The sequence below is a fragment of the Cebidichthys violaceus genome, unplaced genomic scaffold, assembly GCF_023349555.1.
Source record: "Cebidichthys violaceus isolate CVI_PGR_0920_01 unplaced genomic scaffold, fCebVio1.0.p SCAF_7, whole genome shotgun sequence".
Taxonomy (NCBI): Eukaryota; Metazoa; Chordata; class Actinopteri; order Perciformes; family Stichaeidae; genus Cebidichthys; species Cebidichthys violaceus.
The window spans coordinates 5929318-5957050 of NW_027176927.1; the positions used below are offsets into that span (position 1 = coordinate 5929318).

Genomic DNA, 27733 nt, shown 5'->3' on the forward strand with positions numbered 1-27733 from the left:
AAAGGGGTAAACATGGCTTAGCTTTAGCTTTTAAATACTTCCTAATGTAAAATATGTGACCACTGTAATGTTTTCTGCCCTCTAATTACTGTACAGCATCATGAAATTAGTTGATAATAATTCACTTTCCCCTCAGATCTCTGGGAAATGTAGTTTAGTTTATCAGAAATACACTGCAGAGATGTATTGTAGAAATTTCCAGTCTTTGTAATGTCATTTTTTATGTCACAGTTAGTTACAAAATAAAAATTAATTCCAGTTGCCTCTTTGTAAAATCCAATTTTTACACTTTTTCTGTTTTTCAGCGAGGTTGTTTTACAGTTATAGCGCCGGATGTATTCATCTTAAATTTACTTTTATGAACTACAGTGTTGTTATGTGCTGTGTGCATGTTACGCCTTCACCCCTGAGTAGTTGAGGCTGTGAGAGGCTGATGTCTGTCTGTGTGTGTGTGTGCATTATGTTTGTAACTGAGTCTATGTGTGCGTCACTCTGTGTTGTTGACGCTGTAGGGCGGCGGAGGGTCCAGGCTGTGTTCAGAGGAGGGAGTCGGGGTTCCTGGGGGTCCAGAGGAAGGGGTCGGCGAGGCAGGGGGCTCCTCCGAGTCTGAGTTCTCCAACGAGAGGTCGTCGACCAGCGCTCTGCGTCCACGCAACGCCAGAGGCAGCGGAGCACGCCTGGACAAGAAGAGAGACGGAGTTAAAGTTTGTCCTGCGGAGGAACCAGCTGAGTGCGTTTCTCTGAAAAACTAACGTATTGGTCCAAATATCTACAAGAGTCCACACACACCTGATTTTGGAAAATTACCTTTGGAAGATACAAAGCACCGAAGACTTTTTTAAGCTACTCCTGTTTGTCCCTGAGATCCTTTACGTCTAAGGGGAAAGTCCTCATGCATGAAGTCTTTTCTCTTGAGAAAGCGAAATATGAAATCCTTCCATTAAAGCAGAATGTAAATTCAACATGTGTGCAGCTCATCTATCAGGCACATACTTGCACACGGTAAAAATGATTTTCTCTGGCTGTTATCCGGTCTGCTTCAGGAGTTGGGAGCTGTTTTGACTTTACTTTCTATTAACTATTTTCAGGGGACATCAGAAACACCTGTAGGTTAAACTGGGCTGCCTTAACACTTTTAGGGCTGACTAACTACAGTATATAAGAGAGAAATATATTACGATAGAATATTGTCTTGTATTGAGCCCAATACATTAGATCTGCCATTTACTACACAGTAAATTATATCAATTATATCCCCTATTGATTCTTTTTCTCAATTAATTGACAAATTGCTAATGTCTAAAAAGTGAAATAAAATAGTTAATTGCTGATAACAAGTTCAAAGTGATGTTTCCAGATGGCTTGTTTTGTCTGACCAAAAGATTCTCAATTCACAAACAGATAAAACAAAGAACGCAGAAAATGTTAACATTTGAAAAGCTAGAAACGAATAATGTTTGCGTGACAAATTATTTAAATGGTTAATCAATTACTAATTGATGGTTGTCGATCCAAATCAATTAAACAACTGATTGTTCAAGTGCTATTAGTTCTTAAGCGACCAGCAGAATAACAGTGGAATAATACAGAATGAAATGCTCAAAAAAAGTAAACAATAAAAAACACATGCACATTTACTGCATGTGTTTTTTATTGAAAGGGTGGAGGCATTAAGCCTCCACCCTTCCACACACACACACACATACACAAATGATAAAAATATGACACACACATTGACCTACTGATCTGCCTTCCATTCAGGGATGCTGAGTGTTGGAGTGACGGACACAGATGGACAGTTTGTCAGTGTTAGATGGACACAAACAGATGCAACGAAAGAGCACAACAAAACAAAACATATTGAGTTAATGGAGGGGTTAAAAACAAACAAAACAACAATAAATAATAATTCAAACAGAACACACACACACACACGCACACACACACACACACACACACACACACACACACACACACATACGCACACTTACCTGAGCTGGCTGCGGAGAGTGGCGATCTCTCGTGCCATGATCTGACTGCTGTCGGTGAGCTCCTCCATCTCTCTCTGCAGCTTCCTCTTCTGAGCATTGGAGCGAGAGTTGTCCTCCTCCACCTCCTCTAGCTGCCGCTTCAGCTGCTTCAGGCGGACCATGGATTTATCCAGCTAGGAGAAGGGAGGGGGAGGAAGAGGCAAGATGGTTGGGGAAGAGGAGGAAAAGGACGGAGCACATTGCAGAGGTCAGGGTGAGACACGAGATCGGAAGAAAGAAGGGGAACAAGAAGAGAAGGGGACAGATATATAAAAAGAGAGATTAGTCTGGGAACAGGAGGACTGATAGGGATCAGGAGTCAGATTAAACCTGGCAGATTATCACCGATGATGTTTTGGTAGGGCAGTGTGTGTCTCTACTGTGGCTGATGGATTTATTCTTCGGAGTGGAATACGCTCTAGCTTCCCAATGAACACACAGATGCCAGGGTGGGATTAGGATTAGGTTGGACTGAGCCGGATAAATCACTCATTTTGGGATGATTTTTCAACACTCTCTTTGTGCCCTGGGTCACAATTAGAGCAGCGTTCCTAGCTGACCTGAACCCCATTAGATTCATATATAATGGTGCGTCTCTGTCTATATCCTCTTGTGGATAATGTTAATTTTCTTACCTGTTCTCTGTACTGATCTGCGTGTCTTCTCTCGTCTTCTGCCTGCATCATCACCTCCTTCAGTTTCTTCTCTGTCTTCCGCACCAGTTTGTTGGCAATGGCTCGTTCCCTGAGAGATGGAAATGTTCATTTTAAGATACCTGTTGCACCAAGCAATTCAAGACATCTATAACACATTACCATCTAATTGTGTTTTAGAAAGTTTAATAAACTAAAACTCAATTGCATATTTACCGTTTGAAATATTAAAACCATTGTACATGTTGCATGCCGCCATGATTCTACAGTAGCCCAGAAGGGACAAACCAAACACTGGCTCTATACAGAGCAATTCATGTTTTTGTTTCGGCCACTGTAGTTCTTCTACACGCCTGGCATAGTTGGTTGCAATCTGCGACCTCACTGTTAGATGCCACCAAATCCAACACAACGTACCTTTAAAAGTAGCACATTTAATTTAAAGTGTTTATTATAATATGACTTGTTTAAAATCATGTTCACGTTTTGTTGTGGGGCCAAAAAAAAAGCTGTATTAGTGGCTTTAATTCACTCTCCCCCATTATGTTACTTCAAGTTAAATAATTTATTTTGAAAATTAAGAAAGTAACATTTAATATAGAGTGAACTTTTATGTATAAAATGTGCATTGACCCTGGTGTATTATCCCTCATTGTTATTTTTCAATTTTTATTCTCTTTTCAAGTCTCTCCTAAAAAGAAAAGAAATATAAAGTTAAAAAGGGCCTATTTTTGAATGTAATTATCTGTTTCTCTTACTGTCTCTCCTGTTCCAGCTGCTCGTCCATCGAATCTATCTTGGCCTCCAGGGCCGCGACGCTGAGCTTGTGCTTGCCCCTCACTGCTCCCTCCATCTCCCCCAGTCGGCTCTTCAGTTCCTTGTTCTGTCTCTCCAAATGCTCCCGAGCCGCCTCTGCCTTTTGGGCCAAAGTCCTCTCTCCCTGCAGCTGCACGGTGAGAGTCTCCACCTGAAATGCAAACAGTGCAGCAATGAGGAAGCTTACACACATGCCATTTCATGAAGTGACATTGAGAGCAGTAGATCTGTGTGTGTGTGTGTGTGTGTGTGAAGGTAAATCTACAGTACCTGTAGAGCAGTCTTCCTTTGTCTTTCCGCAACCAGTTCAGAGTTACTCTGCTCCTCCTCCAGCTCCTCCTCCAGCTGACTGACTCGTGCGTCCAACCTCCTCTTTTCTTCAAACAGTACGTTCCTGGACAGACATTACATTTTTGTAAAACCAACAAAAGTCCATATACCAAGCAACAATAGTAAAGTAAAGTGGTACTAACTTTCCAGAGCTGCTGTTGACCATCTCATCGGCCACCTCGTCTCTCTCCTGCTGAGCCTGTCTCTTCTGCCTCTCTGACACAGCAAGCTCCTACACAGACAAATGAAGGCACACAGGGTTTTAAAGTCACTCAGAACACAAACATCATTCTAAAAGCATTATATCTTAATATTCCTGTTGGATTTCAGTTAAATATACGCACCTCAGTAAACTGCAGGACTTCCGCTTCCAGAGTTTGGATCTTCTTTTCGTTGTCTTTTGACTGTGAGATCACCTCATCCCGAGCCAACCTGCTTTCCTCTAGCTCGCGCAGAACTTCCTTCATTTGACCCTGTAACAAATAGACACTTTTTTAGAATGCATGCCATTGACAAGTACAGAAAATCAATGCTTGTGCGTATAAAAATGTCTTTACCTGCAGCCTGCGTAGCTGCTTCACAGCCTCTTCTTTTCCGCGGGTGGCTGTCTCCACCTGGGCCTCGGCCTCCTGCAGTTCAGATTCCAGCTGCTTCTTGGTAGACACAGCCTGAGACCGCTGACTCCTCTCCTCCTCCAGCTGGATCTCCAGCTCCTTCACCTGGCATTGGAAGGAGGATAAGAATACTTTGTGTGATTTGGAGAGAAGAACAGCAACAAACATTTTCTTCTCTCTCCCTCCTCTCTCTACCTGTTTGCTGAGCGCCCTCCTCTTCTCCTCTCCCTTCTCCTCGCTGGTGCTTATCTCCCTTTCAAATTGAGCCTTGAGCGCCTGCAGGGTGACCTCCAGCCTCAGCCTTGAGTTCTCCGCCTCCGTCAGCTCCTCCTCCAGCTCCTGCGTCTGAACCCGCAGGCTCTGGGCTTCTGTTTCTAAGCTCCTGCGGGTGCGTTCCAGCTCATGGACCTGATACAGGGGCAGATAATATGCGGTGACTCACTGAGGACTGAGACAGAGAAATGACGGAGTCCCAAGAGGAAGATTCTTACGCTCTTGCCGACGTCGTCCTGCTGGTTTACAAGCTGTTCCATTTCCAGACGGAGCTGCTTGTTGGCCCTCTCTAGCTCTTCCCTCTGATCCTGGGCTTCCTACACACACACACACACACACACACACACACACACACACACACACACACACACACATTAATCGCTGCAATCACAGATACACAATGAAAAATCGTTTACCGTCTGCTCTCAATTAGTTTACCTGCAGGGCTCGAGAAAGAGCCATATGTCTTGTCTCCTTCTCTCGGCTGTCTGCTTCTGCTCTGTCCTTTTCCTCTGCCAGCCGAGCGCTCACCGCCTTCTCCTCTGCCAGACACTGACGGGTTGACGGAGACAAAGTTAGAGGTCATGGGAAGGAAATATTTTTGCAGCCTGTGCATAGCGACAAACAGATGAGGCACTGACCTGGTCAAACTTCTTCTGCCTCTTCTCCAGGGCCGTGCAGTTCTGTCTCTCTCTCTGCAGGGCAAGTGTCATGTCCTCTATCTCTTCCCTCAGTCGTTCCCTCTGCCTCTCCACCCGATCCTTCTCCTCCTCCTTCTGACGCTCCCTCTGGACGGTGCTGTCAAGCTCTCTCTGGAGCTTCCTGCGTGTCTCCTCTCCGGCTTCCACCGCAGTGTTCACCTCCTCTGACTGCTTACGAAGCTCTGCCAGCTGAAGCAGAGAGGGGTTAATGATTCATGATAACCAAATAATCAGTTTTACATCTTTGGCTATTGTGAAGTATTAAGGGATGTGAGAAACACTTGAATATAAGAGAAAGTGGATGTTTTTATGTTTGCATCTACTGTTTTTGGGTAGCTTTGATGTTTTACTGCTGTGGACCATGGTCAGGAAAAAAAATTGATTGAATGACATCTATTTCAAAGAGATGAAGCAGTTCCAGATATAAACCAAGCCCGCGAGGGTCTTTTACCTGCTGGGTATGAGTCTGGATCTGCCGGGTCAACTCTTTTGCTCTCTCCTCCTCCTCCTCCAGTCTTTCCATTAGTCCGTTCTTCTCCTCCTCTAGTGCTCGCACCCTCGAGCCCAGAGCCATCTTTTGACGAGTTTCATCCTGCAGCAGTTCCTGAGTGAGAAGAAGCGACAAGAGTGTCAACCAAAGACCGGTGACAAGCTTGTGCATGTGCTTTTGAGAAGACGTTTCAAAAAGCTATTGCTACTCTCTCAAATGCTGAAAGTGGCTAAACGTCACACCTGCATCAACCCTGGTGTCTGTGTGTGTTTCACTTTGTTACCTTTGCATCGGACAGCTGGCCCTCCAGGCTGTTGACCTCTTTAGTGAGCCGAAGGGTTTTGGTGTCAGATGAGGACAAATTGCTGGAGATGGTCTCAATTTCACACTGAAAAAGCCACAGTTGGGATAAAGGTAAATTTACCAGAACAAAAACAAGAGCAGCTCTTCACTGCAGAACCATAGACTGATTTTGTCACATTCAAAACATACAAAAGAACACCTATTTGAACACACACAAATTTCACAACTAAACTATGAATTTAAGGTTTATTAATATCAGCGTGTATATATAAATGTCCACCTGTAGCTTGTGCACTCGCTCTTCCCTATCCTCCCGCTCTCTGTCAGCCTGAGCCAGTCGGGCGCTGTACTCCTGCAGCTGACTGTCGGCCCTCTTGCGGCCTCTCTCGCTCTCCGTGCGGCTTGCTTGGAGGCTCTTGAGCTCCGAGCTCAAATTCTGCCTCTCTTCCTCCAGCACTGTCTTGGCCTTCTCCAGGGACTGACGTGCCTGTAAGAGAACATGGACGACACCTGATGAGTGACATGTTTACACATGCATGTGTGTTTTGAACATGTGTGTGTGTACGGCGTTCCTCTTACCCTCTTGCTATTGTCCAGCTGTTCCTGGAGGCTGTCTATAGCAGCGCTGTGTTTGACTCTGAGTTCTGATAGCTGGGCCTCGTGGTGGCGAGTCTCGTCTTCAACACACCGCTGGAGATCATTTAACTCGGCTTCCCGACGAGACCTGCGTAGACGTAAGAGGAAAGAGGTATAATTCTTGCCCTTTTTATTATACTCTATTTTTCAGTCCTGTCCCGACAACAGAAACTGAACTATCAAAGCTTATATTTATGATAATTTATGTGCGTTTCCTTTACCTTAGCTCCTGCTGTGCAGCTGTGGTGTCCAGAGTGTCCTCCAGCTCAGTCCTCAGAGCCTCCAGCTCCTCCCCCAGGTCTCGCCTCTGTTTCTCCGCCCTTTCCCTCATCCCTCGTTCATTCTCCACTTCCTCCTTCAGCTCAGACACCTGTGACATGGCCTCCCTCAGCGCCCTCTGAGCTTCTGTGCGACGCGCTCCTTCTTCCTCCAACCTGACAGAAACAGCAAAAGACAAAAGGAGAATTAAGGGAAGGGTGTAGTGTGAAAGATCTTTGACGAGCCTTTATTTGTGTCACTGCGTCCATTATATGTCGTCCTGTGTCTCACCGGCCCTGCAGGGTGGTGATTTCCTTCTCCTTCTGAGCCAGACTGCCCCTCAGCTCGCCAGACAGCATGCCCAGGTCTGACAGCTGCTCCTGGGCCTCCACCGAGTCATTCTCCATCCTCCTTCTCCACTTCTCCTGCTCCAAGCGCCCCTGCTCCTCACGCTTTAGGCGCTCTGCACACAGTTGTGGAAGCAATGGATTATAGATTGCAGTATTTGAACAGTAAGAACATTGGAAAAAAAAAAAAAAAAAAAAAGTTGGATAACGAAGATACCATTCTCCAGTCGACTACTAATGAATTATGACTGGGTGCTAGAATGTAAGATTACTCTAACTTTGGCTAAAACGATGGTGATAATTATTTTAGTTTAATGTTCCCTGCATAGCATGCAGCAGGGAACAGTACACTTGTAGGTTGCCTGTGGAATGACATTAGGACAGTTACCCTCTAGGTCAGCGATGACAGCCTCCTGTTTGTTCTTGAGTTTGTTCAGACTTTTGGTTTTCTCCTCTTCCTCGGTGAGCTGATCTGTCACTTCGCTCAGACGCTCCTCCAGCTGTTTCTTCTCCTGCTCAGACATAAATATCAACACTGTATTGGATCATAGAACATGTAAAAATATGTATAATATACAATGACGCACAAAACAAACTCACACATGATACAAGATGAAAAAGTAATAATGTGATGCCCACCTTGCTGAGTCGGTCTCTCTGGTCCACTGCATTCAGCAAGTCGGTTTCCAGACTTTTCACTTTGGTCTCCAAGGTAACCTTTTCCAGCAGGAGGCGCTGTCGGCCACTTTCCTCCTCCTCTAACTGCTCCTCCAGGTCCTGACAAGGAGAGTATAACATTTAAGCAACAGGGAATGGAAAAAAGCCCCAAATTAACTTCAATATTCATGTAATGTTACAGATTTTCTTCTGTTTTTATGAACAAAGCCAATCTGGCAGAAAGATAAGATGAGTCAGTATTAGTTTAGATATTGGGGTTAACTTATTTCTTCTTGATCTCCTAACCTGAATATTCTGCTGCATTCTCTTCTTCTCATTGGTCAACTGCACGCCTCTCTCCTCCTCTTCCTCCAGTCGACTCTCCATCTCAGCCATTACCTCCTCCAGCTCCTGTTTCCGATTGGCCAACCTGGCCCTCATCTCCTCTGCCTCCGCAAACAGCTCCGCCTCCGCCTGCAGCTGGTCAGCCAGCACTGACTTCTCCTCTATCAGCTAGTAGGGCACAAAGAAAGGATGAGGAGTGGTGAGCGAGGAACTGATTCATAGCAGATGGATTTCAGTGGGGTGGACAGGCAGCAGAACAAGATGGAGGTTTGTTACCTGAGCGTGTTTCTTATCCAGCTCTGTGTAGTCCTGCTCCACTCGGGTGAGATTGTCCTTCGCCTTCTGGAGCTCGCTCTCCCTAACCTGGATCTCCTCGTCTTGGCGGGTCACTTGCAGCAGGGGTTTCACCTGGTTGGCACAGAATAAAGATCAGAGGTCAATGTGAGGGACGTCTCCATTCCTGCATCCCTTTTGATTATATTTCCTGTATCCGGCTTATTTTATTTTTCTTTACCTTATCAGGGCCCTAAAGTCATTGCATTGATTTGACAACATATAGTTTCAATTGCAAGGTTCTTATACCCACTACACACTTTGTTTGTGAGCTGGGATGTCAGATATTTTCCTTCCTGCACCAACTAGTAATTATATCTCTCTTTCTACATTTTTATTGTGCTACTACAGCACAACTTTTTAAACAATGCTAGTTTGATTTCCTAGTACAAAGAAACTAAATTTAAAAAAAGCTAAATAAACTGAACAGTTTCAGCTGTGTCAGAGATCACTTGCAGATGTGTTTATTGTATATTTTCTGTCTTTGTTGTAATATAGTTTTGCGCTCAGTACCTTGGTGAACAGCCGCCACCACTGCCAGTTCCTGAGTTTGAGGTAAGCAGCGCAGTTCCTCTGCATGACCCTGAGAGCGCTCAGCTGCTGCTGCTTCTTCAGGAAGGATCTGAGAAGTAAAAGAAATACCACAATAAATCAACAAAAACACATAGGTGAGTGCAGGTAATCTCTGAAATGATTCAAGGCAGAGCAATGACCTTTCAGAAACAGAAACTACAGAACTAAATAGATGTCAGGTATTAGCTCTTTACCTAAAACCAATGACAAGTTAAAACTCTGAGCGTTAAGTGAAATTTTTAAATAAGATCTGTAAGCATTTGACAGGGTCATTAATCAACATCAACAACTCAATGATTACTTTATTTTTTATTTACTGGTATCACAACATATTTTATTGTCAAGCAAAAAAGCAAATGTCAAAGAAGTTTTATAAGTCCAGGCCATTTAGGACACTTAGTTTTACTTTGCATTTTGATGTTTTAATGCATTATGTAAAGCACTCTGAATGGCCTTTGCGCATGACTTGTGCTATTAAACTTATCTTTAATTAGTTAGCCATTGTAAAAATAAAACTTTATTATTTATGTCTTTTACAGGCCAACTAGCTGTCATTGCTGTTGCTATTCCTGAGTCACTGATAGGGGCTGACAAAAGATTAAATATTAATGCTCCTTTAAGAGTGAAATACAAAACTGCGTCCTAAATAGCAGCAAGCGAGTGCTCCTTATAGAGAAAACCCATCAGTGTTAGATGTTTGTCTTCTCCTATCCTTTTAGTTTCAATTAGCATAAAGCGAACATTGACTGACTGATGACTCAAGTTAAATCAAGTCAATTAATGTGTAACAAACATTTAAACATTACCAACAGGAACAGTAATTCAGCATCTATCATACCTCTCTCTCTCTGCTCATGTTTTATCTTGGTAATGCTCTTACTTGCGAGCGAGATAGCCTCTGGAGGCGCTCTGGAAGCGTATGATGGTGTCGGTGATCTTTAGGTCTCTTTCTTCTTCCAGATGAGCCAGGACTCCAGCTCTGAAGAAGACTTTACTCTGACCCACCCTGAACAGGTTGAGATCCAGTTCCAAAGCTCTGATCTGAACGAGGAGACAGTGGTTGGAGATTTCCACCGTTTGAATCAGTATGTTGAATTATTTTAACGACTGAAAATTGTCTCACCATGAGTTCTGATGCCTGTTTGCCATCCATGAAGGTGCGAGGAATAGCATTCGGAGTCAGGATCTCGTATCTGGAGGACAAATCAGACCAAGAGACACAAGACTGAGCGTTTGTAAAAAGGATCATTAGCAGGAAGAAAGTGCTTGATGAAGCATTTAGTGTGTGTGTTGGTGTCTGTTGTTTAGTCTATTCCAAGTTACAAAAATACAATCAAACACACACCTCTGTCTGAACTCCTGGAATGGGATGCGGTTAGGGAAACCTTGTCTGCAGATACGGATCCCCTCCAGAACTCCATTACACCTCAGTTGATCCAAAACCAGAGTGGGAGACAGCTTACCGGACTGACGACATGTAGACAAGAGAAGGTAAAGAGTGAAAAGAATTGAAAGTTTCTCCAGCTTTCTTGCATGTTTTGATTTAAAACAGTGTCCACATGCCTATCCAGCCCCCCCACCCCGCCTTACCTTCTTCTCGTGGTTGGGGATGATGCAGCGCAGGAAGTTGGGGTTAGTGTTCCTCAGCGTGGCCATCAGCTTCGTGAGTGACTCCTTGTAAAGCTGACCAACGGTCCTGAACATTCCCTTCTTCGTCTTCAACCCTGCCGATCCGAACGTGACCGGCCCGCTGTTCTCTCCTGACGACACCTGGTCCAGACCCACAATCCTGTCCACTGGACCAAAACATGGAGCAGAGCCTCAGTTTCAGCAGCAATTATCAGTTTAGTGGAATGAAAAGAGTGTTTGCCAGATTTGGCATGATGATGTCTGTGCGAAGGCCACACTAATGCCATGGGCAGTATGATTTCACAACTGCCTACACATCTGCTATCAAGCTATCGACAGATGATATCAGATGGTAGACAATGGAGGAGTTCAGTAGAGATGCAATGACATGGTTTCAAAGCCAATACCAACAGAATATATTTGCCCATCCATATCGGCCAGTAAGACACACATACACAGTCTTAGTACAGTGCAGGTGCCTAACAAGTTGTCTAGCTTAACCTGTTTTTAAAGATTTAAAGTATTACAGTTTTAAACTTGTCACGACAGGCATGCCTGCAGGTTTGTACGTCTATCATTTAAAACAAAAGCAAGAGAAAGATAATATATTATGTTCCTGATTTGACATGTTCGTGATATATTTGCCAATTCCACAATCAGCCAAACATCTACAATAATAATACAGTTAGTCTAATATTGTGGTTGCTATTTGAATGTTAGTACTGAATGCCAACGTGTTGCATCTCCAGATCTCAGTCAGGATCACATTTCTGCTTGGCTGGTTTTCATGAAACCACTCCAGTGGCAGTTGGTTGTGGCAGTATTGTGCAACACAACTCTTATGTGATCCTGAATGTGTTTTTTTTGTGACTAATAATGAGCATGCTGCTACCTTGACACTTTCTACAAATTTCTACACAACCAAGGTGGACTATTTCTTTATAAATGGAAAAAGCTACATCACACAAGCACAGCACTGTCACTAAAAGCAAAAACTTGGTGAAAGAGAAAAGCGACTGAGCAAACAGCACAGTGACAATATGAGAATCAGACAACATGTAACTCATGACACTACAGCACAAATACAAACTAAAATATCACACTACATTCAAACAGCGGGCAGACATAATACAAAGGAGTAATGTAAGCAGAGGTGGGAGTGAGGAATGCGAGTGTGACACACAGAGGAGGAGAAAAACCTACTGTCGGAGCCATTAGCCTGTAGTGTGGCATACGAGTCAAAGAAGTACACACGAGGAAGAGTTTGAATATCTGATGCAGGAAGGAAGGCACATGGAGAAAGAAAAAAAGGGTAGGAAAGATGGAGCCCAAGCGAGCACCGAATTAGTGGAGAGGGAAGAAAAAAAGAACAGAAGGAAAAAAGACAAGAGCAAGAGGATAGTTGCATGATAAAGAAAGAGAGATAAATACAGTTAAATTAGTACATTATGAACCAGAAAGCTTTATTATTTATACTTGACAAGCTTGAAAAAAAAAAATACAGGGCATGAAAATATTCAGTCTTTCAGTTAAAAGTACAATTTGTTTTAATGCTGTACACGTATCAAGTATACACTTTAAAGGCTTACTGTACATGGTGTTGAAAGAACGTGATAGTAAATCAGTCTCACCCTCCTTCCAAAGCTCTGACACAAAATGATCAGACGACTGGTGGAGAAGAGACGCCACGTTGTCATTCAGAGGGTCCATGTTCTTCACTAACCAATCATGTGCCTTGTAGTCCACCTGAGATACATCACAGGGGACGATTTTAGTTGATGACTGTGAATGGGAAAGATGGCAGACACGGAAAGATGTTAAGAAATGGTGGGATACCTTGCCAGCATAGTGAATGATGGAGAAGTCAGCTTCCCCGCGTGGCTGCTTTGGTTTGAAGAATTTTGGATGGGTGCCTTGTTCAGCAGACACTTTCTCCACAAATGAGCGGTCTGTAGCCCGCGGGAACCAACACTCTTCGTCCAACAGGGCCAGAACACCAGGCGGGTGGGCCTAACAGAAACGATGAAAAACAACACCATTTGTTGTGAGTGAAATGTGATTCTATATAATTCAAGATGACAAGGAATCAAAGCAGAGTGTGTGCCTGCATGTTTTTGTTTTCTATTTATGTTCTTTTATTCATTTCTTCATCTGTGGGTGTGGTGAAGTGATTTGGACCACAGGTCCTGCAATCTGTACTTTATTCACCAACCAATGCACGCTATTTATATGTTACGTAAATATGGACTATCAGCATCTATCTCATTTAACAGGTAATAATGTGTGATCCTTTAACCAAACAACAGTTGTGTTTTTGTGAGTATTTACTGGTTTCTCAATGAGGTCAATGCAGGGCTGTAAGTCAAGGCCAAAGTCGATGAAGTTCCACTCGATGCCCTCCCGCTGGTACTCCTCCTGCTCCAAGATGAACATGGTGTGGTTGAAAAGCTGCTGCAGCTTTTCGTTTGTGTAGTTGATACACAGCTGCTCAAAGGAGTTCAGCTGCAGGGATTTGGGAAAGCAAACAAAGACTTAATAATTAGCGTGATTTAAACTATGGAACAACATGAACACACTTGTATGCCTGACATTTGTTAAGACATTTCACTGGTGACAACCCACGCCTGTAAATGCTTCCCAAACCTAATACTAACTCTAAGATGTCTTCAAAAAAGTAGAAATAAAAAAGGAAAATGATCAGGCACGCATGAAAAAATAAATAGCTCTCATCAATTCCACCATCATCCCTCATGTTAAAATTGTATAAATAACCTTCAAGCAAACACACCATCATTACATGAACAAACCTGGAAAATCTCAAATCCAGCGATATCGAGGATGCCAATGAAGGAGGCTCCCTGTCTCTGTCGGCGGTCCAGAGCTCTGTTGATCCTGTGGACCAGCCATCTGAACAGACGCTCATATGTGGCCTTAGCCAGGGCCTCCACAGCAAAGTCAGCCTAGAAGAAGAAGAATAAACAGTTTGATACACTCCACAGGGACAAATGTCCGCTTATCATGATGAGAACAAACATCTATGCACATTGATCCTACCTGTTCTTTCGTCTGGGCCTTCTGCACATACTCTCGACCCACTTTGATTCTAGGAGTGAGGATGGCCCGAGTGAACTCCAGCACATTGATGCCCAGCAGATGGCACAGCTTCTGAGCAGCTGTGTTATCAGGCATAGAGGCCTGGTCATGATTCTTCTCCTTCATGAAGGAAATGTTCCCCAACTGGAGCACAGAAGAGATCACCTTAAGCATGGCTGAGGAAGAGAAGAGACGGGGAGAGGGAAGGTGATTTATAGCAAAGATCAAATGACAGAAAGCAAAACTACTTTCTCTTTTCTCTTACAGAGCGACTCCTCCGGGGTGAAGCCCATTATAACCATGGAGTCCATGGTCTGGGTGAAGTTCTCTGAATCGCTCTGACCAGGAACAGGGATGGAGCCTCCGCTGAGAAAGCGGTACTCATCAGCAGTTCCTAAGAGCAGGTCCGCTGGGGAAGAGAATAAAAACAAAAAGGTGAAACAGAGCGATCAATTTAAATAGAAAAGACATTTTCACCAAAATAACATACAGTATGTTCTGTAGTATAGCAATATTTCATGATCACACTTCGACTGTTGTACTTTAGCTCACCTTTTGTCTCTTCTGAAGTTCCACACAGCAACTGGTAAAAAATGTGGAAGGTCCTCTCATCTTTGGCCTGACGGGTGGCCCGGGACTTTTCAAGGAGGTCTGGATTTATATGGTCATGGACAAATACACATATATACTATATGCGTGTAAACCTTTAAAAGATACAATTCATTTTGCACATTTCTTTAAATGAACACCCTAAAAGCGAGTACTCCATAAACCAGAGTTTCACAATAGAGTGAAACAATAAATGTACAAAGTCGCCAAACTTTGCTGTAAATGAAACAGCTTACTGAGAGAGCAAGTGTATTCATTTTTTCAAAAACATTGGAGTCTTGTCAAAGGATACAGGTCTCGATGTTGGCACCAACGATGTACCCCGCTACATCAAAATTAATGCGTATGAATTTACCCTAAAGAAGAAGAAAATGTGGTTTTATGTTTCAGTTGATTTCTATAAAAAATTATCAAACTGAGGATAGATTCAGAAGGTAATAAACATGATCTGTTTGTATAATGTATCTTGTCTGCTCTTACAAATCTAGAGGAATTGTCATTCTTGACAGTCTTTGCGTTGCCGAAGGCCTCCAGTATGGGGTTGGCCTGCAGGAGCTGTCTCTCCAGCTCGCCCTGAGACACACAGGAGACGTCAGATCAGATTAACAGCCTCAACATAAACACTTCCATAGGGCCTATCTGCTAAAATGCACCATCTAATTCTGCTCTCTTTGTAGTACCTACTGATAGGTTATGTAAAACAAAAAAAGTGTGACTCATCTTTGAAGAGCAGTGACACAAAATGGTGCATTTTAAGGCCCAAAATAGCATCAATAAACACGCACCATCCCCAGACCCCAAAACAAATGATTCTCAACCTCAACAAAAGTAATGAGCCCTCAATAGTTTGGCAATCAGTAATAAAGGCATCAATATGACAGCGTATTGCTGCTAAGCAAGGAAAAGAGAAAAAAAAGGATCAGTAGCATGTTATAACGCAGACGTTTCTTTGTTATAACATGATGTTTTTCACGTTATTACAATATAAACTTATCACATTACAACATGAAGCATTTCACGTTATAACAAGATCAGTAGTAGTACTTTATATGTTGACAGAAAACGTTCCTTGTTATAAAGTGGGAAATATCTTGTCACATTATAATGTTACTGATCTGTTTTTATTTTTTTCTTGCATACGCTAAGCAGCAATACACTGCTGTATCAATCTTGTTTTACATTTTATTAATTAAAATTTATTTCCTACATTATTAGAAGGCAATCTCTAGAAACTAACAAACAAGAGTCAGTTGAGAACCACTGTTGTAAAAAAACAACGGTAGAGGGAAGCTACAGATTTAAATGCTAACACCAGACTGCTAGCTGCAATGCATTACTGCAGCTGTCGCATTGCCAGTGCAGCTCCTGTTGATGCAGAATCAGCACAGCAGCAGTCAGTGTAGGGAGTTACTGCAGCTACAGGAGGTCGTTATACTGTAGGAACTGTACAAGAATGCCGACAAGCCACCCCAAAGGTAGATACACAGACACACATGGTCACACTACACATGTGAACAAAACCACATATTTAAATGTGCACACTTGTTCACTTGCTTCATACTCACCTAGATGGGGCAACACAGCTACACCCACTCCCACACTCATTCTACATACACACATACTGTACAGTTCATGAAATTAAAACCGCCTCTCCAGCAGAAATGCATGTAAAAACTTGTGGCGTTTACAAGTCACTGGGAAAGGGAAGCCAACCATCAGCACTGAGGAGAATAGAATAAAATGTGCCAAAACTAACACTTCGCACGAAATAAATGATTCTCGTTATGAAGCAAGAGAATCATTTCAGCTCTGGTAAATATTCAACATGGAAATTTTCCAATAAATATACCCCAAGTTGTCTTATATAATACTTTCATACTCACATATTGCATACTCTGACGAATTGGGGGGGGGCGAATGAAGTTTTAGGAGGGAGGAGAAAGGGTGGATATATGGATGGGATAAACAAACAAACAAAAAAAGACAAATAAGACAACAATAACAACAAATAAAGGACTACAAACAAGCAAACTCAAATATACTGTACAAAGCCTGACTGTTATGAGGAAGCACATCAGCCCTGATGTTAAAGTTTAAGGCTACTCTGTATCGTTCGAGGTCATTAAGCAGGAAATAGGAAGGGACAAAAGCACAGGACAGGACAACAGGACAGAGTTAACTCACCCTGTTCACCAAAGAACTGCCTCTTGTTAAGGACTTAGAGCCGTCCATCTTAGCATGCAGGAAAGAGAAAGAGGCAATGCAGAAAGAAGAGGAAGAGGGGATTCAATGTTAGATTCCTACAGCTTTACCCTACGTCATAGTTCTTTCTTTCTCCTTCACCACGTCTTCACCATCTTTCCTGTTATTCCTCACCCCTTCATTCTTCATATTCCTTCTTTTTTATGTTGTTTTTCCAGCTGCTCTATTTAATTTGTACCTCTGTGGTGTCTCTACTGTGACATACCTGTACAGCTTCCTTGTTCCTACCCAGAGTGCCACCCTTATGGGAGGAGGCAACATGAGCCAAATACTGGATGACTTTCTTCGTGTTCTCCGTTTTCCCAGCTCCAGACTCGCCTCTGGAACACACACACATAATAAATACCATTTTCTTTACAAAATGGTCCACCTTAAAACACACACCTCATACATACATACACATATATATACACATACACATATATATATATATATATATATATATATATATATATATATATATATATATATATATATATATATATATACATACACACATACATATATATACATACACACATACATATATATATATACATACACACATACATATATATATATACATACACACATACATATATATATATATATATATATATATATATATATATATATATATATATATATATACACACACATACATACACACACACACACACACACACACACACACACACACACACACACACACATATATATATATATGCATTTTAAAAAGAAAGAACACACAGGAACAAGGGCCAAATACTCATTCATTACACCAATAAATATAGAGCCCATGCAGTGCATTCAAAGCCACAGGTCTAAACAGAAAGCAGGTGGGGAGGATACAGGCTGTGTCAGATTTGTTGCTTTTGGAGAAGAGCGAAGGAGAATGGAGTAAAAATAGCAGCTGTAAGAGATGTAAAAGAAGCAGACGCCTCGTCCCAAATACACTGATTTAAGAAGAGCCTGAAGTGGGATCCTTGACAATGACAGGAAGAGTCTGACAGGAATACATGATGACAGGGAGACGGATGGCTGGCCCTCAGGCAGGCAGGTAGGCAGACAAACCATGGCTACAAACAGATGCATTCACATTACAGGCCTGACTTTTTGCTAAGATGTAATTTTTCTGGCCTGATTCTTTAAATCCATGTTTGACAGTGGCCCATAACGGACATCAGTTTGATATGTCCTGTATTTGGACATTTGCCTTAAAAAACAGATGTATTATTAGCTGCATAGAGACGAATGAGAGAAGCAGAGCAGTCAGCACAGTGCTCACCCTTTAATTTTGATTTCACATTTGAATAAAAACAATCTAATTTGATCCAGTTATATCTGCTTGAAATCTGAATATGTTGCAATTACATGCACATGTGCACAGCCATGCACACAAATGACAAATAGACACCAGACAGCAAACCAGACACGTAGACACAAACACTCCAACAGAGGCAGACATTAGCATTCACAGAGAGACACACTGGCGTCCTACAGTAGGCTACTCACGTGCAGAGGATTGCCTGGTCTTCTCTGTCTGTGAGAGAAAAACAATATGAAGACAAATGAGTGACAGGTAGATGAGACAAGTGTTAAACATGTGCTTTAATAAATTGCTGACAAGACAGCAAAGTCAACATCAAACGACTACAAGGATCCCAACTATTTGAAAGTCTACGCATGTCGGACATTTGATGCCTTGAAATAACACACAGGCTGCTAAACCACACGACACTGTGTTATTTAAGATTCCCACACATTCAGTGTAGAATTCGTACTGGTCTTACAGGTTCAGTCACTGTGGTAACACACCTACAACCTGCCCTGAGCGGGACGGGAGGTGGCAAGTACATAGACACAGACTCAGAGCCTCATCTGGCCTGTTTTACTATCTCAGGAGGACACCCCGAGGGAGAAACAGTCCTCAATCAGATCTTAACTGCTTTTAGATCTCTCATGAGCTCAACGTGAGAGGTAGGGCCTAAAAAACCGTGGTCGTGCATTGTCATAATATTTGCTCACTATCATCACCACAACAAATATGCTATACCAACGCATCTGTGGGAGTGCCACACCTAGAAATCTCTGTTGCAAGAAAATACCGTCTTGCCTATTTGTTTTCATTTTTAAAGGCTTTTGATAACAGCCACGAGTCAGGAATACGCCACACCTTCAAATAGCGCTCAAAGATCACAGACGGGATTCAGTCTCATGTTTCAGGCTGGTTGAGCTGATAGCAGATGTGTAGGTTAGCTATACTGTCAGAGTTAGTCAGGAGTCAGAGGCCACAGATAGTGTTGGGTACCTTGTAGCATGCTGCGATAGGCGGCCTCTGATATGGCGTAGATGTGGGGGGGCATCTCGTGGCGTTTCTTGCCTCGGTACATCTCCACGATGGCCTCTGTGTAGATGGGCAGGTTCTTGTAAGGGTTCACCACCACGCAGAACAGCCCTGAATACGTCTGGAAAAAAAACACAGAAGAGAGAGGTTTACATTGACCTAATCCTCACAGTGCAGTCCATGGAGCCTTTTATCAGTCCAGTCAGAATAAAACTACATCACTTTGCTCTAGGTCTGTTTGATAACCTACTGTTTTTAAGAGAACTCTCTCTCTCTGTCCACATGCTCAATCACTTGAGTTAAGTGGTTTGTGTTCGATTCAAGGAGACTGTCAATAACTGTGGGTGGCTTGACTTCTCCCGTTTGATAACTGCAGGAGTAGCATATTCTTATTAAACTACTGTTTCAGCAGAAAGTGCAGCAGTAAACCAAGCGTGAAGCGCTCAATGCAACTCTGCTTGGTTCAATATATTACGCAGGCAAGCACTATTGTTCCTCTGTACATTAATTAACAAATTGTGACACAGGAAAACCTTATCTGAACATTCAGGGAGTTTTAAATTAAACTGGTTTCAGTTTATCATCCATTTCCAGACTGCTGCTCCATACACATAACACCAATCACATCACAATGTAAATGGTCCGTATCCTCATTACACATTATCAAAATGCAAAAAACAGACTCTTGCATCCACATCCATAAATGTTCGGATTTTTGTAGGTTTATAAATGTCACTTTATTCAGAAATTAACATTTTGGCTCATGTAAATGCAACCAGTGATTGTATTTTCTACACAGCACTAGTCAGCACTGTTAGTCACATGTTAATATTCTCATGACGATACAGAAACCATAAATCTTATCATATTGTAACACGTCTCTAGAAGCTAATCCAACAACCTATCCCTGCTCCTCCCTTACTCTGTACTCCCAGCATGATCCTCCATCATTCATCCCATTAAAAGGCAGCTTAACTACATTTAATTGCCTATGTATTATTCTACTGTACTATGCTTCCTGGGTATGTCAATTATCATTGGCTTACATCACTATAACTTCCACTCCTATCTATACTCATATCTCTTCTTTGCGCTCTCCTCCCCCTTTTCTGCAGGAGAAACTGGAGATGCCTCCCACTGCCACCACACACACACACAACTTTGTAAACTGACTCCTCACCTCTCTCACATCCCATATTGGTTACACAGGAGATGCCAGAGGAGCCGACGCGTGCATGTAATGTACAACACAGACTGAATGTGCACAAAAACATGCATGTATGTGAACATGTGCTTTGGCATGAGAACCGTGTCCACAGGTTTCTTTATTAGTTATATGCTGTGAACGAGTTCTTCATCGTTTCGTCGACTCACATAGATCAAGCCAGAGTAGTATCTCTCTCTCAGGTTGTGCAGCACCGAGGCTTCATTGAGGCAGGTGAGGTCGGCCATGTCCTCCACTTTGCTGAAGCGCGGGGGGTTCATCCGCTGCACCTCCTCCCGGGACAGAGTCACCTTCCTCTGGCTGTCTGTCAGCTCGACCTCCACCTCATCACCGCGCTCCTCTCGAATACTGGCCGACTGGGGACGGAAGCAGAGAGAGAGTTAACGAAGGCAGTACGTTAGATGAAGGAAAGAAGTGTTTCTGTTCAATGTGAGATTCAAATTGCAGAGACTTTAAACGTGCTTTAGTGAACATAATGTCTGCATGTATCGCTGTCAAAGTGCCAATTTTACAATCAGGGGCCAAACAAGCAATGAATTTACGAAATATGCTGTCTGTAAATCAATTCCAGAGTAACCAATAAACAGTAATCAATCTTTTAAAGGGGGTATCGTGAAATTTTAGAATTCTTGCATCGACTCAGATCTTCTCAGACGTTTTAAATCTGGGATTTAGCATCTTCCTTTGATGCACCAACAAAAGTTTCGTCATTAATTAGATTAAAAATAAAACAGACCGAAATGTGAAGCTGTGCTTAAGTTACTAGTCTCCAAAGTTCAATCATTCTGCGCATAATATAATAAAAGCTAACAGCTACCTAAAAGGCAGAACATCTATTAAAAAACGTTATCTATCAATCAAAAATGAAATTCAATGTAGCCATACTGTTTACAAAAAACGACTTTAATTCTACAGTAACCCAGCTGGCCTACATATAAAATGAAGTTAACATAAATGTATTTGTGCAAATGTTTGACAGAATCTCTGCCAGAGAGCTTTGGAGTAAGAGCAGTCATTGTATCTGACAGCAGACAAGAATAGATGGCGACAGAAGAGAGCACCTCTCTTGTCCTGCTGTTGGTCTTGTGCTTGTTGGACAGGAAGTAGTAAACTCTTGATTTTGACCAGGTCACATGACTCTGATCTGCTTCACTTTATTCTCTCTACTTAACATGCACGACACACAAACTATGTGCTTGTTTGTGTTTGCGCGTGTGTGTGTGTGTGTGTGTGTGTGTGTGTGGGTGGGTGTATATTAGTCACAGATTGAACTACATGCTCAGAATATTAAAAGTGTGCGTGTCTCTCTCTCTGTGTGTTGTGTACTGTATGACTTTCTATATTCGGTATGTGTGTGTGTGCGCATTTGTCCTACAGTGCAATTCTCAGATCATGAGTGTGAAATGAAGTCAGTGTCGCTACAACGGCCTCTTAACATTAGGAGGCTGAAGGAGAGTATTGTTCTATTCATAGAGCTCACTGTGAAACCAGTGCAGAAGAGAGAGGGAGGTTCAGATAGGACATCAAATTCATATGTCACATCCTACAATATGCAACAATGAAAAACTCATAATGTGCATTACACAAGTACCAAGTAGAAGTGGAACAAGCGAATATTACGACCCGGGCCTTGTGCCAGTCATTAGGCCTAAATGTGTCAGAGAGCATCACAAGACATATTAAGGAATCTAAAGGACAAAGGAAAGCATGGAAAATAGGCTATTGTCATAGGAACAGAAACCTCGTAAAAAATGATAACACACACAGATACAAAATGCTCACACACCCTGTGCTGCTCTGCCTCACCTGTTTGACACACCTTCAATTGAAGGCATACACTTAGAGATAATTATCTACCAGAGGATTAACACTAAGATAGTGGGAAACGGGAAAACAAGTTGTAAAAATAAATTACATTTAGCCCTGAAATTCAACATTCATTTAGAGTTGAATCTATTTACATCCAATTTGATTTTAAATTTGATGTCCGTGCTTGTTGGAAACATTTCTCTCAGCACCCGCCTTACCTCAAAGCCATGCTTCTCTGACGGCACCCACACCAGCCTTTTAGCCGCCCAGTCGGCCTGGCTGGCGGCGGAGAACGTGGAGTTGGAGGTGGGGGACCCTGGCATTGCCCCAGACGACAGGAAGTGGGTGACATCGTTGACACCGCCCCCCGTTGGCTTGGACATAGCTTGTTATACTGGCACTAGAAAGAAGAGACGGGAGACCAAAAAAGAAACAATAAAAAGTTAGCCCGTGTCGAGAGATTTTTTTTTTGTCACACGACTACTGGCATAAAACTGGAGCACGGAAGATGAAGTGAAAGACCGTCAGACAGTGACACTGATGTGATTCTGTGTCAAGACACACACACACACACACACACACACACACACACACACACACACACACACTCCATGTGCACCCAAACATAAAGGAAGAGCAGTAGTCAGTAGTAGCACGCAAGTAGCATGCAGGCCATATCCAGCTCAGAGTGGGTCAGGAACGGCCTAAATGAAAGACAGCAAATCAAGGAGAAGAAGGGAGGAAGGAAGACGGGGAGATCGGTGGGTGGAGAGGTGGAGGGTGGAGGAAAAGCGAGATTCATCAATTGACTGAGTAAACTGACATGACAGTAAGGGGGGGGGGGGGGGGGGGGGGGGGGCAAGGAAGAGGAAAAAAGGGTGGAGGAGGTGGACTGAATCTATTGTTAACTGGATGAAAATGAAGCATGCTTCTACTGCAGGCCACTCAGTAGAGATAACACTCTAGTGAGAACCAGTGGACGCAGTGGATCCAGCATCCTGTGAAAGAGGAGGTGACAGTAGCTAGAAGTGGTTGCTACTCTGTCTGGAGGTTGCCTTTTGTGTTTTCAGAGTGACTGTAGCGCTACAGCAGGATGTTTATAGATTTGCTCTGACAACTAAGAAATTATGTTCTGCAGTGATTTGTTTTTTGTACTTTTGACTCTAAAACTTTCCTTTGAGGCTAGTAGGAGTAGCTTCTGACGGGCTAATTGCTGCTCCACCCAGGACGGCACATAATGACCATTTAATTGTAGTTGTCATCTATGCACAGTACAGACTTCATTAGCGATGGCTCAAGACATTCTATTATTTTTTTTTATGAACATAAATATCTTTGGGTTTTAAACTTGCAGTCATTTTAAGACATCGCCGTGGTCTCTTAGAACTTGTGTTGGGGATTTGTTGCTGACTTTCAAAACACCAAACAATGAATGAAGGAAATAATCAGTATGTGAATCTATAATCAAAATGTTATCAACTGTATGTTAGCATCAGGCTATTGCCATTCATGTAGAGTTGGGCGATCTGAAGGCAATCGAACAACACAATATGTTTGACCAAATACGTCAATATCAAAATTGCAACGATATTGTAGGGTTGACCACAGGTGCAACCTTTAAAACCAGGAAAAGACACGAAACAAACACATTTTACCATATTACAATATCCAAAATCAAATACACTATCTAGTCTCATATCATATATATTTCCCAGCCCAACATTAATGAAGCTAACAGTCTAATTAATGGACTCATTACATAGCAAGAAGACAGTTCTTACGGATAGGTTAATATAATCAATGGAATCTGATGACCTGAATTTCATGTGGCAACCAAAATAGACGCAAAAAAATTAACCCTTTAAGCCGTCCCACTGGAACTCTGTGACGCTTCCCGATTGTTGTTGGATGAGATAGCTGGTGAAGTGTTGGTATCAAAATAATGTGCAACAACAGTCATTACGGCGATCAAAATGAGGCTTTGTGGAGGAATGACTGGACAGAACGTCCTCTTCAGTATATTCAGGGGATGAGAACGTCAACTTTAAAGAGACAGGTAGGCTATTGTGCCATTCTGGTAAATACTAGGCGTCTCCATGCCTCTGCAGGTATGTCATCTGGCTTGATTCCTGCCGTGTGTCTCAGTGTCAGTTTTTTCCGCTCTGTCTGTTCATGACAGGGCCTGGTCCTCAGCCCTGCCCTAACCATACCTGTTACTCCAATAGGACTCTGGGTGTGGATACACGTTGACAAAAGAGTCGCCACCACCCAGCTACCAAGTATGGAAAATATGTGGTCCCTCAGTGGTATAAAACAGCTGTGCATCTGTTCTTAATGGCTGGCATTACTCTAGATCTGTTTTATTGTCAACAAATCCCTTGAAAAGACCAAAATCAACAATGTGGTAGTCCATCTTTCAATACTTTACGACTTCTCTACGTTTGTGGAACTGAATCCCACGCCCATTTTTTTCCTAAGACATTTAGAAACTGATTACAAATATGTGGTTTTGTGGCCTTTGATTTACTACAAAAGTAGTGCACCATGTTTTTCAGCAAATGTAACTAAAACAGGAGTAAATAATGCATTTGTTGGGGACTATTTTCAGCAAATTAATTTCATACTGCAGTGACTCTTTACCTCACAAGGACAAGATGTAAGGGTTTTGTGAATATTTTAGTTCTTGGTATTGAAGAAGCCCCTGATGTGTGTTATTAGACAATAGTTGAGATGTACTTACAAATGAAATAACTAAATGTCAGGCTTTGGCTACACAGGCAATACTTCTTCATCGTTATCATCATCATCATCACCACCAATTCATATTGGTATAAGTTATAATCAGCTATAACAGCAATCATAAAAGAAAACCTTGTATGCCAACACATAAGCTGCAGTGCAGGATGCTGCTGACTCCCATAGATAACATTAATTCCCTTAAAGCAAGTATTCTCTCACACACACACACACACACACACACACACACACACACACACACACACACACACACACACACACACACACACAGGTTGTCGCAGTACAGCCTGGACTGACCGGCAAACTCGTCCTGCAGCAGCTGGAGTTGCCAAAACCTGACTGCTCTCTACTCCATAGCAACAGTAAGCAACAGCCCATAGACAATACCTTAGGTCATTCAATGCGGGGGGGGGGGGGGGGTTCTTATAGGGTGTGTGTGTGTGTGGGTGATTAATGTGTGGGTGCCTGGGCGTGATTGTGCGTGTATTAAACGAGTGGAGGAGCAGGAGACGCCTTTTTTTTCCTTCAGCTTTGCATCGGTGATGATATTGTGTGATCGGCGAGCTATAGCCAACAGTGAGGAGAGGTGACATTATTAAAGCCACACTGGCTATGGTGATAAATACAGCGGCTGCAGGACAATACAGCTGCAGAGTGACCCCTATAAATTACAGGCGTTTCAGGGGATGAAGCTCCAACACAGAAACTGACGAAGGCAACCACACCTTGAACATAAGACGTGAACAATCACGAGCCTTTAATTGACTCTGTGAACCTCATACATGTGGGAGTCACATAACCAAGACATTTCCACTGAAGAAAAAAAAAAGGCTAAGTATGATTAATATATGACACAAAGATCACAGTAGGCCATTACCTATTAATTATATGGGTCCAAATCCCTTCTAACATGGCCATTAGACAGACACCGATTTCCTTGACTTCAGGTCTTCTCGATGTTAACATAAACATAATGATCAGACCGGTATGAAAGCCTCTAGTCCCACCAAACGTTTCATTTTTAGGCGTAACGTTAAAGCCACCGCATGTAGCTTGACCAACCTAGCGAGGCTAGCCAGCTCCACTGAAATATGACACGTTCAGGATATTACACTGACTATTTACGAGTTGGATTAGATTAAAAGGCAATTAAATGTCTCACCTTCAGGTTCCGCTCCGAGTCGTGGGTAAGGCTGCGGTGCTAGGAGAGCCGGGTTGAGGTTGTTTCGTGGGTATTTTCCTGCCTGATAGGTGTGTAGCCTACCGCATATGCGGCTTTTATCATTGCACCGCTCTCTCAGTGGAGCCGCACTCACACTTCTCGATGAGAATAAAACATAGAGCAGTGAGGGCAAAGCGACGGCTTCAGTTCAGGACACTACTTCCTGCTAGGGGACCAATCCAGTGCGAGGAAACGGTTTTTAGTCACGCCTTGAAGAGAAATATGTCCAATCAAAAACTACAATTGAGCAGTAGACCCGCCTCATGAATACGACGGGAACTTTCCGCCCCACAACTGGCATGACACGCGAGCGGCGACGAATAGTGTTAACGGTAGTGCAAGAATATCACCCATTAGCCAATGCTAACAGACAAGAGGCGGGGCTAAGTGTGACTGACGTGTTAAACAGCCAACCGGAGCGCTGCAGCAGGTGCCTGTGCGGCACTCTCGCGCTAGAGTAGGGAGATTTGCGCGCCCTTTGTTTACCACTCAGTGGAGGCGAGTGTCTGCAGACACAGATCTGGGATCGGATTTGTTAGAATCCCCAATCAAACACAACCGACGGTTTGCTTGGAGTGATCTGACTCCAGGCGCGTGATTCAGATCATACCACAAAATCCGAATGAACCCGAGTACCCGAGGTGCCAGGGTTCTGGTCTCTCGGTAAATATTTACACCAATATAAAATATCATGGAGTCAGAGCTTAATCTTTTGAAATGTATTGTATCAGCAATGATTCTAATGGTGTTGTTTTTGCACTTTTCGGGTAGTTTTCTTGGACTACACATATTTAAAATGACAATTTGACAAATAATGGCAGACTATTGGCCCATGTCATGTCACATAATATATAGATTATAAACATTAGTATACAGTCATCATTACTTTTTTGCACATGGTGGGGGTATATTCTTCTGATTTATCAACAGTTTTGCAGAAGCTTACAGGTCATTTTTACAACGCAAAATAAATCAAAACTTAAACTGTCAAAGTTGTACAATTCTGTCATAAATAGTTTTATTCACATCAGAGGTTTTTTTTAACATTCTTCCACTTGTTCCTGTAAAAAAATAGAAATTTAATTGGTTGGTTAAGGTTTAGGTTCAGGCGGTATTCTGTGACAGACAGGATCGTCAGTGTAATATATAGTTGTGGACATTACACAGAAAAAAGAAAGTTGACATTCCTTCTGTGACAAAACAAGACTTGGTCATTTGGTTTGTGTCTATACGCAGCCAGGAAATTGTAAGAGTGAGGATATTATAAATATAATCTGCACCCCCTTGTTCTTATACAACATTTTGTTGAAAAATAAATTAGAGGACATCAATGTAAATACAAAAAAGTTGATAAGTAAATTACACTTGCCACCTGGATGAGATTTTATAAATACTCAGTAGACGTGATCCGCGAGCTACACAGAGAATAAATAAAGAAGCAA

The 27733-nt window shown here is 42.6% G+C and overlaps 1 protein-coding gene across 2 annotated transcripts; it reads right to left on the bottom strand.

Moving 5' to 3' along the window:
* myh14 (myosin, heavy chain 14, non-muscle) lies at window positions 1-26347 on the bottom strand. 2 transcript variants are annotated; one of them, XM_068736404.1, is made up of 44 exons: window positions 26232-26347; window positions 22531-22712; window positions 20653-20859; window positions 19243-19399; window positions 18447-18474; window positions 17158-17272; window positions 16875-16922; window positions 15171-15263; window positions 14983-15046; window positions 14634-14732; window positions 14347-14490; window positions 14043-14257; window positions 13796-13948; window positions 13317-13490; window positions 12825-12998; window positions 12620-12734; window positions 12192-12260; window positions 10950-11155; window positions 10705-10826; window positions 10483-10552; window positions 10240-10400; window positions 9300-9408; window positions 8730-8861; window positions 8415-8621; window positions 8091-8228; window positions 7840-7963; window positions 7396-7567; window positions 7068-7280; window positions 6790-6934; window positions 6491-6697; window positions 6191-6295; window positions 5869-6021; window positions 5358-5606; window positions 5155-5268; window positions 4935-5033; window positions 4639-4851; window positions 4387-4548; window positions 4174-4302; window positions 3973-4061; window positions 3770-3893; window positions 3442-3650; window positions 2666-2774; window positions 1992-2164; window positions 1-677 (listed from the first exon to the last, which is right to left on the bottom strand). In XM_068736404.1, the coding sequence occupies exons 2-44, from the start codon at window positions 22693-22695 to the stop codon at window positions 488-490; spliced, it is 6144 nt and encodes a 2047-aa protein (XP_068592505.1). In that variant the 5' UTR covers window positions 22696-22712; window positions 26232-26347; the 3' UTR covers window positions 1-487. The 2 variants fall into 2 exon arrangements, with proteins under 2 accessions (XP_068592505.1, XP_068592506.1); XM_068736405.1 differs by lacking the exon at window positions 12192-12260.
* Window positions 26348-27733: the final 1386 nt, after the last annotated feature.

Bases quoted from the DNA above. Each gene is read 5' to 3' on its own strand.
- myh14 (XM_068736404.1), bottom strand. From the start codon at position 22,695: ATGTCCAAGCCAACGGGGGGCGGTGTCAACGATGTCACCCACTTCCTG. The intron at 7,281-7,395 runs GTGAGACACAGG...TGTTTCTGTCAG, and splicing joins ATCACCACCCTGCAGGGCCG to GTTGGAGGAAGAAGGAGCGC. The intron at 5,607-5,868 runs GTAAAAGACCCT...TCTCTGCTTCAG, and splicing joins TCCAGACTCATACCCAGCAG to CTGGCAGAGCTTCGTAAGCA.